At 45.7% G+C, this 16,319-nt stretch overlaps 1 protein-coding gene across 2 annotated transcripts in view; it reads right to left on the minus strand.

The window, feature by feature from the left end:
- RABGGTA (Rab geranylgeranyltransferase subunit alpha) overlaps window positions 1-16,319 on the minus strand; it is a 210,064-nt gene that overhangs the window by 42,674 nt on the left and 151,071 nt on the right. For both annotated transcript variants that reach the window (XM_078644946.1, XM_078644945.1), the window contains exons 12-14: window positions 5,580-5,668; window positions 4,658-4,746; window positions 4,454-4,570 (exon numbers count right to left, since the gene is read on the minus strand). In XM_078644946.1, coding sequence (XP_078501072.1) covers window positions 4,454-4,570; window positions 4,658-4,746; window positions 5,580-5,668 — 295 coding nt within the window. The remainder of the gene's footprint in view (window positions 1-4,453; window positions 4,571-4,657; window positions 4,747-5,579; window positions 5,669-16,319) is intronic.

Consider the following 16,319-nt stretch of genomic DNA (forward strand, 5'->3'; position numbering starts at 1 on the left):
TCCTTCGTCCCTCCTAAGAAGTTTTTTTTTTAACTAGGAGCTTGGACTCCATCCCTCTCCCACCTCCATATCCCTTCTTTACATCAATCATCTTTACTCCTCCTGACCCTCATTTTCTTAACCTAATTAATATATTTTTTAATTCACCCCTCCCATACTCTGTTCTTCTTTACATTCTGTACTTATCCCTATTCCTGTGCACCTTTGCTGTTTTAATTTCTGCTAGTGTGTCCTTTCCAAGTAATTAAAGACACAGAAGACAGACTGCAACAACTCACATTGTTTTTAAACTATACCCCCAAACAGGTTTTCTTGTCTACCCCTCCACATAAGCATTTTTTAGGTCGAGGGACTGTCGCTTCTCACTGTGAAGCAGTGAGGGGCGGAGTCCCCAAGAATTAATGTCTTGGAGTTAGGGGCTTTGAACCCGCCTCTCTCCTCCATTGGCTGGCTTCCTAAACGGAGGCCAGCCATTGGAGGAGAATGGAGTCACTCCAATAAAGCCCCGTCTCTTTCGGATTCGGGGGCGTGTTTTTTTCGTTCTTTAGCCCTGTGACGTCACCCGTCACTCAGAACCCAAAAACACGCCCCCGAATCCGAAATTTTCGGATGTTTGGGGCCGCCATTTTGCTGCTCGAGCAGCATCGGACATGAGGTAACTATCCCTTGTTCTTAATTTGCGCTGTACTTTTCACACAAGGCCTAGCTGCCGCTCTAGGAAAATAAAAAGTGTTCTTAAGTGCGAAGTCTATTAAACATGGTTCCCACTGCATCAACAGTCTCAGCGACCATGGTCCACTCTCTGGGGTATTCGCCGCAGCCGGTCCTCGAGTGCATGCACAAAGCTGGGGCTGTGCCTTCCCCGCGTTGTCTGTGCGACTCCGCCTCTCATTCTCACCCCTCCGGCTGGCTGGTGAGTGGACCTCGGGCTTTCACCGGGATGGGGAAGGCGAGCGGGCGGGCTCTCTGGGAGCCGTCTTTGCCATGGTCCACTCTCTGGGGTATTCGCCGCAGCCGGTCCTCGAGTGCATGCACAAAGCTGGGGCTGTGCCTCCCCTGCGTCGTCTGTGCAGCTCCGCCTCTCATTCTCACCCCTCCGGCTGACTGGTGAGTGGACCTCGGGCTTTCACCGGGATGGGGAAGGCGGGCGGGCTCTCCGGGAGCCATCTTTGTTTCTGCGGTTGACCCGCCTTCCCCACCTCCATCGGAACGGGCTTCTTCAGGGAATGGGGATTGGGGGAGGGCTGTCTTCGTGTCTGATGCCTTTCGGCAGCTCCCTACATACATACCCGCGAGCTGTGATACCAGAGATCATGCCTACCGGGATACCTATTTAGGATAGAGTTTAAGATTCGCCTTCTTAACGAACACTACAGCACAATGAAGAAAAAGTTCACTTTTCTCCAAGAACCAGCTAACTCTCCGATGACTCGTTGAACGTATTCCTGCCTTTGAATCTGTGCAGCGCTCCGCTGCTTTTTGGCTAAGTTTGCACTCAAAACCATATGCCTACTGTAGTTCTGATCTGTGCCTAACTGCCCCAGCTTGTGATACTGACGGTGAGCTGCACTGATAGGATCTGTGCACCTAACGCGCGTTGTCTGTTTTACTGTCACCTTTCTGGCATCAGCACTTTAGTAATTTGTGCAGATACACTCGCTTCCCTCCGATTCAATTATTCCCGCGAGCGGCGTGCACTGGTGTCGTCACTGCAAAAGCGCCAGCCTGGCAGCTATGGCGGCTTCCTTGAGTGTACTGTGCCGTGGGCTGGGGAGTGGTGGCTACAGCGGTGAGTAGTGAGACTGTATGCACAGGGATAAGGGGGTGCGTAAGTGTTGGTAGCGTACGTTGTGTGGATAATGGTCTCCTGTGATCCTTACGTGTGGGGAGGCAGTGCTGCCTGCAGAGGGCAAACAGGAGAGTGACATTCAACTAAGAATGGGATTTTGTGACTGGGATTATGCCATAGAGGCAGCAGGATACGAGGTGATTCTGAAATTTGTAGTGTATGGCATTTGTCATGTTTCCCGGTCCAGCATTCTTTTAGATGTCATCCCAAGCACAGTGGAGCATGCTTGCTCCGTAACGCCGTTACTGCGCCTAGGTTTTGCCCATCAACTTTAGGGAAATGCTAATCTTGTCACATTCAGCAGCTGGGCCTGTGCAGTATTGCCTTCCTTCTCCTAGGGGTTAATTAGCCTTCTTTCATAGCGTGGCCTTCCAACTGCTTAATTATCCAGAATAAAAAGGTCCTTTGTCAAACAAGCATCTGTTGCTTGTTTTTTCTTCTGCCTCGTGATTTTTAAATAGATTTGTCGCCATTGTTTAGCAGAGTAAGGCCAGGATATTGTACAGGTGGCTATCCCTTGCCAGCTTTGTGAGTCGCGCACCCACTTTCCTGCAGACCAGTTCGTGGATTGTGAACACTGTGCACCATCGGAAGTGTTAGTACAAAAACTCAAGAGCAAGAAATATAACGTACACTGATCAGTGGCATGTTGTTTAAGGGTTAGAGTTAGGGAGGGATTCACCATAGAAAAAGGCAACAAAGGGAGGACTCTCAGTGGCCCAGCACTTAAGTGCACTGTGGGTCCAATATGGCTCCCTTATGGACTCCCGGAAGGCCTCTCCTACCTACTATAGGGAGGAGGGGTATTTACTGTGGCACTGGGATTAAATACTAAGGTGCAGTCCTCATACTGACGCGATAAGCTACTTATTCATCTGTACAAAACCCCAGGCGTGCACTGTCTCCTATAATAATTATTGTAATATGCTCAATCTAAGAATACTGTGTATGAAATCATGTGTTCATGTGCTTCTAATCACTTTTAACACAATTACTCTGACTTTGGAAAGAAAAACTTAATTGAGAAAGAAAAAATGAGAGAACATTGGAATTGTTGTGCCCGCATACTTCATGTTTTTTTTGACTCAACAGATTATGGTAAATGGTGTGCTTGCTGCATAAAAAAGCTTCGAATGAGTTTACTTCAACACAGTTGTCTAAATCATGGCATGTCTTGCCTATTTCTGCATACTCAGGAACAATTATTTTGCAATTGCTAATGTTCTATGGTGAAAGTGCACCGATGCTGAAGAGTGGTGCAACTCCAGTGTGGTGCTGGGCATGAAAGCCACATATGGTTGAGGGTTAAATCTTGTTGATACTGGAGTGTGCACTTTACCTGTATAAAAGGCCCCCTATTAATGCTTCAGAATTAAGCAATGTCATCTCTCCCCACGAATCTTCAAACTTGAGTATGCTTGAGGCGTATGATAAACTTCGAGACTATTTGATTCTGAAATCCAGTTTTACTGAGAAAAGCAATTGCCTGGAAGTTTAAGTCCCTAAGAAGGTATGGTCTATTTTGAGATCCGTATAAGGCGATGTGCTTTATCCCACAGCCCAAGAAGACATGTTTGGGATTGCGACGATCCTTATTAATGAAAAAGGGCTACTTCGAAGTTAATCACACTGCCTAAAGAACTGTGACAGACAGCTAAACTGTGTTCACCCTACAGTGATTTCCAAATTGGTGGGGCATGATTCTCTCTCGTGTTATGGAACCATTCTGGTGCTTGGTGAGTGCAGAGTGCAGATTCAGATTGTAGAGTGCAGATTCAGAGTGTAGAGTGCAGATTCAGAGTGCAGAGTGCAGATTCAGAGTGCAGAGTGCAGATTGTGAGTGCAGAGTGCAGATTGTGAGTGCAGAGTGCAGATTGTGAGTGCAGAGTGCAGATTGTGAGTGCAGATTGTGAGTGCAGAGTACAGATTGTGAGTGCAGAGTGCATATTGTGAGTGCAGATTGTGAGTGCAGAGTGCAGATTGTGAGTGCAGAGTGCAGATTGTGAGTGCAGATTGTGAGTGCAGATTGTGAGTGCAGAGTGCAGATTTTGAGTGCAGATTGTGAGTGCAGATTGTGTGGGTGGCTCTTTATGTGTGTGCGTGTGGCTTTGTGTGTGTGGCTCTGTGTGGGTGTAAATGCAATAGGTAATGCATTTGCGAGCGATTAAGCTATTGGCATTGTAAATGACAATGCCATTTATTTAACGATTACGCTATTGGCAATGTAAATGACAATGCGATTTATTTATGATTAAAACATTTTTTTTTTTTAAACGTCATGAGCAATGCCAATAGCTCTACCTTTAATAATGCCGAGACCATTGCATTGTAAATGCTTGTTTAACTATTCATGTTATTTTAGCAATAGCAAGAGGTTTGGAGCCTTTTTTTACCCTCGTACAGAGGCTAGTAGAACTAGAGTCAGGCATGTTTTTATGAAGAAACGGACTTCATGAAAACCTATTTCTCCAAAAGCGAAACTCTCCACCCTTGTATGGTTAGGAGTTTGTTCACCTGATCAGTTTTGTATCAGAAGAAAACACTACCATCCCATTTACTATTCCTGGGGAGTCTGAGGCACAGGAACCGAGGTCCAAGGTTTACCTTGTTGGAGAGAGTGATGACGCGAACTTCTGCATATTCCATCTTCAAGATGCTGTTCTCAATAAGAAACTTGCTGCGCAGGTCATTAAAGTAAGCTGTGCGCATCGGATCAGCAGCCTAGGACAGGAAGACAAAAAGCACACTGGTACTGAACCATGTGAACAGAATGAGATCATCACATGGCATCCTCTTTTACTGCCTTACCTTCAGCGTATCAAAGTAGTGGAGAGTCTCTTTCTCATAAGCCAAAGGGTCGAGTGCTCGCATGAGTAGGATGATAGTCAGCAAACACCCTGTGAAAAGGAGAGAGAGTCAGAAAGGATCAAGACCATACAGTGTAAAACTCATATGTAAACTGACAGCAGCTTAGAACACCTTTGCCAATCAGGTCTGCCCATTTTCAAGTTTGCTACTGCATTATCTACTCTGCTGGTATAGCCTTAATCCTGGCTAACACCAAGGAGAAGTGGCCATCTGTTCCAACAATTTAAGGAAATCAGGATAACAAAAATCATTCTTTCAACACTGAAGTATATGAGACTTTACAGTAAGACTAACAACTTGCCTCATTGCCTTCCTGGAGCAAGAGAAGATTTTAAGATGCCAAACCATGTCCTTCCAGGAGCTCACCAAAAGGAGATAACAGCTTCAATTAGACTTTCCTCAATTCCGGAGGCCCATAAAAACACAACAAGGCTAGCAAAGTGTATAAGGTGAAATGGCACATAGCCCCTGACTGGCTCGAGGGAGCTGGAGCCCAAAAACCAAAACAATGCTTTACTTGGAACATCTTTGCCTCCTCACGGAAGAAGTACGTTAAGCAAATTATCATGCCTTATTTTCTGAAGTCTAGTGCAGGCACCACATTTAATTGAAAGTGCAGAGGATCAAGTTGAAGTCTCATGGGGTGCCAGAATAGTATGTTGCTAAATTACAATCAACATTTGGCAATGGATTTTATGTTTTTTGAACCAATACATTAAGTACAAGACACCGGGGAGATTTTTGACGCATGGCTAATGCTGGTCAATATACAAAGAGTGTTCAGGTATGAATTAGTTGCAAGACAGGTTTCACATACACAACACTTTGAATACTCTGGTGCAAAGCTTTCATGCAAACTCACACTTATTCTCGGGTTCCAGTGTCTGAAGTTCTTTACATGATTCAAGTTCAGACTGCAGTACAGTGGACTTTTCCACAGAGAGATCACACCTGCAAGGGAAGGAGGATCACACTGTCAAAAGAGAGTTATCTTTTGGAATATAGCAGAGGAAGTGAGAAATCTAATGGAGAAAATTGGGTGAACGGTATAGGAAAAAGTAGTAGTTCAGGCTTTCTATGAGGATGAGAGGTTGACAGGGGGATGTATCAAATGAGAGATGAAGGGAAAGAGGAGGAGTTTAATGTAGTGGGTTTTATGAGGAAGCGTCTACTGGGATAGAAGTGAAGGCGCATGGGAGTAATTTGAAGGATCAGTCTAATTGGGATTTGCTGGAGAAGGAGAATTCTTTGCATGGCGGCACAGAGGTGAATGGAAGAAGCCTAGAGGATGGGAGCAAAGGGGAATTTCAATAAAGAAGGTGGGAGTCTAACAACAAACGAGAAAGAAGCACAATAAAGTAAAGTAATCAGGAGATGAAAAAAAGGAAAGACTAATGAGAAAAGAGGTTAATAGGCAGGGAGAAAATGAGGAATCTCATAAAGGATACGTAGCAAAGAAATGGACAAAAAGCATATCTTTATTTCCAGTGTGCTCAAATAAGCGTGCCCTACATTTTCCTTTGCAATGGCTCTTCTTGCAGGACACAGAATGACATGCTAGAACTCAACCAACCAACAACAGTATGCAAGGTCTTTACTTCATTGTAGGGTTTGTGCTTTTGTGGAAACAAACCAGACACCGGTCATACTGGTCTTTACAGGAAATATTGTTCAAATAGGCATAATGTACAACATGCATGGGGAGAAACACTCTAGTGTAGGGAGATCAGTGGTCCCAGTATGAAGAACTATGTGGTTTAAAACCGAAGGGCCAGTAAGCAGTCTCCAACCAGTGGGTAAAAGGCCTTTATACATTAACTATCTTCACTTGCCACCAAAATCACCTGCCACACTGCATTCTTTTATCGGGACAATAATCTCCCATACAAAAGATAGATATGCACTTGAAGTTTTAGACCTCCTTGGAGCAGAGTGTAGTACTGTGCAAAATACAAAATATGAGGTGAACAATCCAAGGGACTAGTGAAACTGACTTTCCTGTGCAGACAATATGTTGTGTAGATCAGAAGAATAAAAACAGTTACCAACAGAAGTTCGATTCAACAGAGTCAGTCTCATATAGTATCAGGATCTGGTCAAATTTGGTTGAGGAAAAAGTGTGCCTTGGTGGACATTTAAATGAATAAAGCATGTTTCTAATTGGCAAGTTCATATGCCAGAGCAACGGAGTGACCCTATCTGCCACTTAGTATCTGATAAGCCAGAAGGTCTCCAACTTACAACTGAGGGGTGCACAAGTTTAACTGAGCAGAACATATTTACCACATGTAAACTTTATACTGCTGTATCATCACAAAAGTAGGACAACAGAAGTTAACTAATTCCTTGTTTTCCAAGAAGTAATATTAAATGCTAACTAAATGATTTATAGGAAGTTGTAACTATGACATCCAGGTGTAACTAATGTCTAAAAAGCAAGGTCTTTCTGACAGTCGAGAATAATCGTCCTGGAGGGAGTGGAGTAATTGACCAATATGACTGACCAGCTTAGGTGAGGCTCCAGCCTGCCTCGTTAAACCGCCTTCAATCCTACCCCCCATCCTGACACAAAGACCAGCTCCTGAGACCCAGGGACTATGGAGAAGGTGGACTGCTGGGAATAGACTGCTCGCACCCCTCCCACGGGTTCTTAGCCCAATGAGGCCCGGATTGCTGGTGGGTCACGTGGTGAGGTGAGGCGGGCTGAGGACCCACCCAACCCATTCTACAAACCTGACTGGATCCTCCAGCAGACTGCACCTTCGCCCCAAGATCTGGCCCGAGACAGTAGGGTTGCTTGCTCCCCTCGCCACAGCTAATCCCTGCCTGGTGCAACCCAAGATGAAGGCAAAGAGATGAGGCAGCCCACCACCCGATACTTTACAATCTGAACTGACTCCGCAACAAGGCCCTCCACACAGGTGTGGCTTTGGGAACTGTGTACACCTGAAAGAGGAGGGTGGTGGTGGTGGGTTGGGATCAGGGTACAAATCTTCAGTCTAGATATTGGCGAGAGGAAGAGGCTTGCAAATCGGATGTGTCCGCATCCCTGGACGGTGGCGAGGGGCCTGCTGTGGGGGTGGGGCCTAATTGCTGCTTCGCCTCAACCCTAGGGATGCGCCCAAAGATGTCTGCATTTCCAGTTATGGCCAGCCAGAGAGCCTTCGCTTTCAATAGGTTAGGTGGTGGCCCAGAGAAGAGTCCGGCCCTGCTCTGACAGAGTCACTTTTAGATGTGGTTGGAGGTGCTGGTGGATGGTAATGGACCGTTATAACAACTTTGCAGCACATGGGCCTTGACCCAGCCTGGGCTGGCTCCGGGACACCCACAGCGTGGTTCTGGGGGTCTACACTGACTCACATACCCAGGTGCCACCAGTACAACTGGAACCATGAGCCAAGGTTGCCAAAGGTAGATCCAGGTACATTAACCTGAACTGGGTCTTCTAGCAGAGGTGGAAGGCACGCACCCTGAACAATTAATTTTCAAATAGTTCAAATCCCGGGTTCCTGAAAAAGAGTTATCGTCCAGCTTTGTGTTACAATGGGCGTATCACACTCGCATCTATAAAACAAAATACACCATCTGCTGGGTACTTCCCCACGCCCCTTCATTCTGCTATTACTTAATTATTTAGGGTCACAGAGGAAGGGCCAACACTGGCTCATATACCCAGGATCCAGGTGACGCTATTGTCCCTGATGCGATTTGCACCGGGAAACATCCTTTACAACGCACTACCATTACGACGCAACTTTTACAACGCAAGTTATTACAACGAATTGCGCTGGGGGGCGCTCTAGGATAGGGAATAGTTTAATTACTATCAAACACCTTCCCTACTATCCACGGGGACTGGATTTGGAATAGTAAATTAAACTATTCACTATCCAGCGCCCCCCAACGCAAGTCGTTGTAACGACTTGCGTTGTAAAACCTGCGTCGTAATGGCATGCGTTGTAAAAGCATGCGTTGTAGTGTCATACATCCATTTGCACCTTCACTGGGTCTACCAGACCATAGGTACCCAGGTCTGACCAGAGCCGCACCCTGCGCTCAGATTGTGACAGTTAAGATATTGTCCTGGAATGTGAACGGTCTTATCGATCGCATTAAAAGATCTGCGGTCCTTCGATATTCTAAACAATTCCAGGCGGTGGTTCTTATGTTCCAAGAAACTCACTTGCTAGGAGTACATTTCTCCTTTCTTAGCTACTTTTTCTATGACAGGTTTTATCATGCAGAATTTTCCTGGGGCTCCCGAGGGGTTGCCATCTTGCTGCACAAGGGGTTCCCACTGGAGTAGTGTTCGTTCCCACGTAGATCCTCAGGGGCGCTATTTGGGGATTGAGGGTCAGCTGGAAGGTAGACACTATTCCTTTTTGTTGATCTAATTTCTGCATAACTTGCTCCAGGCCACATTGCATTCTATGGGTGCCCCCTGCTGACCCTCCCACAGTCACAGTGGTGGGGGTGATTTCAATGCAGTCCCTGACTTAGTATTGCATGTCTCCACCCCTATGCGGCCAAAGCGTCTGACAAAGTCTACCATTTTTCGATTTGGGCAGACTCCCTTGGGTTGTGCGATGCTTGGAGGATGTGGCACCCCAACAACCGCGCCTATACCCATATGTCGGCAGCTCGCATTGACCTAGTCTGGCTCCCTGCTATGCATTTTTCTCCAGCTCCCAGAGATTAAGGCCCTCCACAGACGAATTTCGGATCACAACCCCCTTATGCTCCAAATTGGGCACCCAGACATGGCGGCGAGATGCATGTGGCATATTAACGCATGGCACTTTATGGATCAGGATTTTTCCGACTTTACTCAATCTGAAATCAGCTCCTACTTTACAGTGAAGGAATGAACTGTTGATGGGGAAAAGAGTATGTGAGAGTGAAAACGGGAGAATGAGAGACGAAAAAAGAAACCAGGACATGCATGAAGGCGCTTATCTTTTCGCATAAATTTGAAACAGCCTAGTGCTGGCTCTTAAGCCAGTTATTAATGGACCGCATTATATATACTCATGTGTGAATATGATTATTGCATTATGCAATGTACACCAGGAACGGAGGAGACAGACACGGACGCTCTTATCTTGACGATGAACAGGGCACCATCATTAGCGTGAATGCTGCAGACACTGTGCACATAGTTTGCACCGTCTGGAGGGTAGGTCATGCTGAAGGGGGAAAACGATGGCCTGACTGCGATTGACAGCACGCTAATTGGCTGTGACTGTTTCTCAAATTCTTGATCTCTGGCTGGCTGTTAGGGGGGCAAAGGGCACATTAATCACAGGGGCCGCTGCCGTCCTGCAGACGCATGGTGTGTGTCATAACTGCAGAAACGGTTTGAGATGCTAAGGAGATCTTAGGATGATAAATGCCGCCGGCACAGAAGCCGGGAGTGCGGTTACACTACTGTGTGCTGATGTACACAAACACTTAACTCATTACTGGCTGCTCTTTCAAGTGAGGTGGGCATGTTAAGTGTGGTGGTCATTAGGTGCGCCATAATTTACTGCATCCTTCAAGGGCGTGACATCATATTTCCTCTGACAACCTCTAGCACACTCCTTTCGAGGCCTGGATGAGGGTCACACTACAATGCATCTTTGAACAAGGATTGGCCGCGCGGCCGTGAAAGTGACACGGCCGCGAAAGTGAAAGTAATCGTGAGCGATGAAGCCATGCGAGTGTAAGGGTGGAAAGCCAGATGGCGCCTGAGGAAAGCCAGATGACGCCTGATAGTGTAGCGCTCGTAACCGCAAGCTCCAGGCCATGGCAGCATTTTCAAAAGCGCACTTACTAAAAGTCTCGCCAGAGCAGCACATGCGCTTGCTCATGCAAGACCTAAAAAACACGGTAGTCTAGAGTGTGTGGCTGCATGAGGGCTCTTGATCTCCAGAGACCTGTAGTGGATCAGCACTATGGATGTCTCGAACTGCTGGGGGTCACGAGCCAGAGTTCAAATATGCAATAGACAGTTGGCAGTGGCCGTACCATCTTGTGTGAGCTCAGCTCTCTATGAGCTTGCAGCCTGACCCATTACACACTCCTGGGAGTGGGCTGTTAGGGCCTTCATGGTGGCTGTGTCCATTATTAAGCTTCCCTTGCTTTCTATGGTCATGGACAAAAGTCTCAGCACCTCAGATCGACCCAGGGAGCCTACGGACCACATGAGGCTCCTGCGCAGGGTTGGTTGCCAGTGCACCCTGCAGTTTGAGGCAGGAGAGGCATGGCGGAGGGAATGTCAGCAGGCTGCGGTGACTGGGACAGTGTAATGCGTCAGGTGGATCCCTGAAGCTTTCCCCTCCACTCATTGATGACCCCCATCTCTGACAGGTGCTGTGTGGTAGGCTGGCAGCCACTACAGGATGCCACTGAAAAAGAACAAATACCCACAAAGGGAAAGGGTGACTTTCTTCTCCAAGCTCCATGATGCCCTGGGCTAAGGTGAAGATGAGCTGGTGATGGCTAAGGTGAAGATGAGCTGGTGATGGGCAGGGGCAATTGGTGTAGCTCTCACCTAGTAAAAGTCATTCATAATGGCTACACACTAGACACTGAAATGTGTCTCTTGCTGAATTGAAGAGAATGTGTTCTTGCTGGAGCCTTGGGGAACATATAAGATTGAGTGGCTCAAGCTCAACAAAGTATCCAGATTGGATTACTGAATCAGAGAGATGGAGAAGGCAACTAGAAAGAATGAGGACAGTGCTCAAATTTGACATTGGGCCAAGAAGTTTGCTTACGACAGCAAAAACCTTGGGACACAGGTTTAGCAGCTGGAAATTTAAGAAAAGTTCTCTTAAATCTGAATCTGGTGGTATAAGCACCTCTTCTGAGGTGGCGGATTAAACTGTAGAGCACGTCCTTCTTAATTCTTTTTGCTTGAAGATATAGATAATGGAATGACGAGTAGTGTAAACAATGTGCTTACACATTGAGAATCCTTAGGTTTGGGAAGCAAGCCTGTGCACCATCATAGCAGAAAAGATGGACTCTGGCTAGTCAGAATGGGTGGCAACAGCTGCAGCCAGGAAGAAACAGTTGTGGGTTCACAATTCGAGGACACAGTAAATAGAACAAGCATTTGCAATGCAATAGGTCTCGCATTATTTAAGTTTGAGCTATTATTATTGTAAATGGCAATGTTTTTTGCTTTATGCTATAGTTTTCTTATGTACATAAAAAGCTACATATAAAGTATTTGTTGTTAAAATTATTTATGCAGTATTTAAATTTGTTTGCATAAAAGATTACAAGAATATCTTAGCAAAAAAGTTAAACTTTTTAATGGTAATTGACTAAATGTCCATTTGTACATTTTAATTTCAAATAGGTAAGTGTAAACATCACAAATATATTGTGCAAACAGTGCAAAATATTTTAGCCCTAAATATTTTTGTTTTACGAGGTAGTTTGTAAGAAAATGATTGTAAAAGGCAAACACTGTAATTAAAATGTAACATATAACAGTACAGTTATGGCTAGTAAACATACATTAGTAGTATAGTATAATTGTAAACAAGATGTAAATAAGACTACAGAAATTAGCATGAATTATCACTTTAACATCAACTTTACAAACATTTTGAAAACACGATCACAGCTGGTAATCATGCATTGGCTTGTTATTACAAGCATTTCATTTTAATAAATATTTCTGATTCCCAAAAACAAATATGACAGTCTCTCAAAATAATGGCTTTTCAGTTTTAGTTGTATTTTTGATCTCCATGTCATCAAGTACTCATGAATATTACTGCCCCATGGACAGAGTCTGGCTTTACATGTCTACATATCAACATCCAATTCCATGAACACCCATCGCATGCCAGGGATGACCATCACCGCTGGTGAAGAGAAGCACAATTGGGTCAAGAATGCCCACAATACGTTGTGGTCCCATTATACCAGGGATGGGCTCAATAATGCCAAAGATGCCAACATCATGCCAAGCATTGCTAGACTAAAAGTGGGAATAATTCTAACAGGGACACCACCAATAAATTAAGAAGGAACACCATTACGCTAAGGCAAGCATTACCGCCTTCGGGTAAAGTCCGCGCTATATAAAAATGCATAAATACATGAATAAAGAAATACCGCCTTCGGGTAAAGTCCGCGCTATATAAAAATGCATAAATACATAAAAAAATAAATACCGCCTTCGGGTAAAGTCTGCGCTATATAAAAATGCATAATTAAATAAATAAATACATACCGCAAAACATCCTCGTTACTCTGCCGGCCTGCGACCAGGAAGTCAGGCAGGCCGGCGCGACACCCGGAAACAGGAAGTAGGAGGGCGGGAGCCTACCCCGCCTCCCACGGAAGAGCCGCGATTGGAGCCGTGTTGGGAGCAGGGAGCACCGGAGCAGGCAGGAGCCTACCCTGCGCCCCGGTGCCGAAGGAGGGAAGAAGAGTCCTGCTGCCGGGCCTTGCAGCTGAGGAGAGGAAGCCGGTGAGTGCGTTGCTGAGCGGCGGGCGGGCGGAGGGAGAGGAGCATGTAGGCGCGGGGGGGAGGCGGCCTGTGTATGTGTGTGTATGTGTGTGCGTGCGTGTGTGTATGTGTCTTGGAGTGCGTGTGTGTGACTGTGAGGGAGGGGGTGTGTGTGTGAGCGAGTGTCTGTCTGCGACGTGTGTGTGTGTGTGTGTGTGTGTCTGTGTGTGTGCATGCATGCATGCGCGGTAGGCTGGGAGGGCGGCGCATGCGCAGTAGGCTGGGAGGGCGGCGCAGGACGGAACGTGCGCGTTCGCGCAGCCAAATCCGACTGCTAAAAATCGTGCCAGTTTTGTGTCCCTCATTCCCCGGCATCAGACAGCTATAGAGTCTCTGTCCCTGTTCCAGGGCGAGACCTAAAAAGCAGTTGCTTACCCCGAGACTTGAAGCTTCCCTTCTGTTCCCAGCAAATCTTAAAATCCAAGATAGCGGGAAAAGATTCACATCACAGAAAAGGGACAATACAAGTAACAAGAGGAGGGTGACAGACGGAGAAACTTACCATCATGCAATCAATAGCCGGTCTGAAGATATGGGCCCGGAAGCCTTTCTATATAAATTCGGAGCCCAACATTTTAAAAAAAAAGTCAAGCTAAAGGTGTTAAAATCTGCACTAACACTGTGGCTCGCAGTGAGACGGTCACTAAAGATCGGTTATTTTTCAGAATTTTCCCCAATTTGGGAATCCTCAGGAACGTCGGAGTGCATGAAAGATGCCTTGAGTCTGCCTTTAAAGCAGGTAGGGATGACGAAATGGAAGGACCTGTTAACAAAAGAAGGAATGATTCCCTGGGATGTATTAAACATCAGGACAAGTAATAAGCTATCCAGGTTTAAGTACCTGCAGCCTACCTCATGTTCTTCAACTGTGGTAGAGGAGGTGGGGGTATATGGGACTTAGAGGCCTCACTCCAGGACACTAGTCCGAGTGCCAAAGAAGTGCAAAATGGTATGGACAGTTTTTGGAGGCAGAAGAAAAGAAACTGAAGGCCCCCTTTGACTTCTGGAAAAATATACTACAGGAAGACAACATACAATCTTTGTGGACAGATTCCCTGAAATTCCTTTATGCCATAGTATCTCCTGCTAACTTTAAACGTCATTATTTCTTTGTCATTCACAGGCTGTGTTGGACCCTGTAAAGATTGGCCAAGTTCGTACAACAACTGTTTCCCCGTTGTAAGAGGTGCAGTCTTTTAAGGGCTAATGACGTCCATGTTTTCTTTACATGTCTAGTGAGTAAAGAATTTCGGAAGAATGTAGAAGCCACCATAAGGGCTATCTTAGCAGAGAACATAGTTTTGTCTGAAACACTGGTGCTTCTTGGGGTGGACAGTGCCTCTCAACAGGCTTTAAGCAGAAAGCAAAGGGGTTTGCTATTTTATTTGTTGCTCTTGGCAAGGCGAGAGACTTGTAAACGTTGGCTGGACCCCCTTCCTCCACACCCTACAGCCTGGTTAGGCGCAGTAAAATGGACGTGCAACATAGACATCAAATGCAACCCACACAGGTCAGAAGAGTTTTGGGGGGATTATCTGAAGTTTTCAGGATAGGGCTCTAATACAATGCTTCTGGTTGGTCATATACATCGATATTTGGAACAATGTTTACATCAGGCCATGGATTTGGTGGTGGTGGATTAACCCCCCCCCCCTATAAGACCAGTGCGGTGGAGGCCATGAGTCTGAATCTGCATGGACCACAGACGGATCGCGGGTGTATGCATACGGCCCAGAGTGCAGTGGCCATGGTGAAATGAGGACAAAAAGTACACAAGGCAATCATGAGGGTATTTGAGAACTTGTTGTGTCATGGATTGTGACCTAAAGTGGTTCTCAATGGTCTAAAGGGGCGCACTATGTGTCCCATCTTTTTAACCTGGCACAACTACTGTCAGCTCACTGGGTTGCTAAGGACTAATATTAGTGTCATAACAAGTCTTTTTGTCCATGTTCTTCTAGGGAAACTCTTCTAGTGGTCCCTACTATGATTTTGTAAAATCTTCTGCCAGTTTCCTGCATCCAGGTCCTTTGCTCTATCCATGTGGGACACGGACAGTGAGTGAGTGTTAGTTACATATGGCATTCACCACATAAACCAACTGCAAATCCAAATGTATGCAGAAGAGATTCACGTCCACCCCGAATTCACGACCCCACTAAGAAAAGACCGCTACAGCCACCTAAATGACTAAAAAACAAAATACTGATAACAACAGGGCCACAGCAAGCAGGCTTGCATTTGAATGTGCAAGGGAACTAGGTGACTCTCCAACTTATAATCAATCAGTGAGAAACCCCACGATTTGGTTTGACACAGAACTTTTTTTCAAACAACAGACCACTACAATTGTCAAAATTTGCAACCAATATCTCATGATGACCAGAAGGATCACTCCCTTCTCCAAAGTAGACTTTAAATTGAACTTAACAGAGAAATTATTCTCTCACAAATTGACTATTCAATATAGTCTACATAGGAGCCCTTGAAAAGGAGCTGAACAACTTCAGAGGACACAAAATCAAGTGCACAAAATATGCCTCAGCCAAAAGAAATCCAAGTACATCACACCAGCTCTAAATAACTTCCACCGGCATTCAGTGACTCCTTTGCACAATCTTCACAGCCCTGGAAGGTTTATGCCAATAGTACAGGGAAAACGTAATCCCAATGTGGCAGCACAATCAGATCACTTGGCATATGCACATGCCACTGACCTAACACATCAACCGACTTTGATGACTTTCAAGAGAACGATGACGAGCAGCTTCTGTAAGCAGGCTGCTCTCACTTGCTAGTAATTAAGGGACCACTTCTGCCTCTAACTGGCCTCCTTAAAAGGATTGCACTTTATCAGCTAAAATTGTAAGTATGCTTAAGATTCTCTGGTATGTACACAAATGGAGGGACAAGGGCTTTTAAGTTGTAGGTCCAGCATACATGCCTGTAAATGTAAGAGTCAAAAAGTTGTGTAAGCAGTTCCTAAAGAAGGGGATGGGAAGATCAGAAGGAAACAGAATGCCAATTAAGATAAGGAACAGAGAGAGGAGAGTGCTCCAATAAGGAGCAAGGGCCCTCACACAACCT

The sequence above is a fragment of the Lissotriton helveticus genome, chromosome 5_1 (assembly GCF_964261635.1).
Source record: "Lissotriton helveticus chromosome 5_1, aLisHel1.1, whole genome shotgun sequence".
NCBI classification, from domain to species: Eukaryota; Metazoa; Chordata; class Amphibia; order Caudata; family Salamandridae; genus Lissotriton; species Lissotriton helveticus.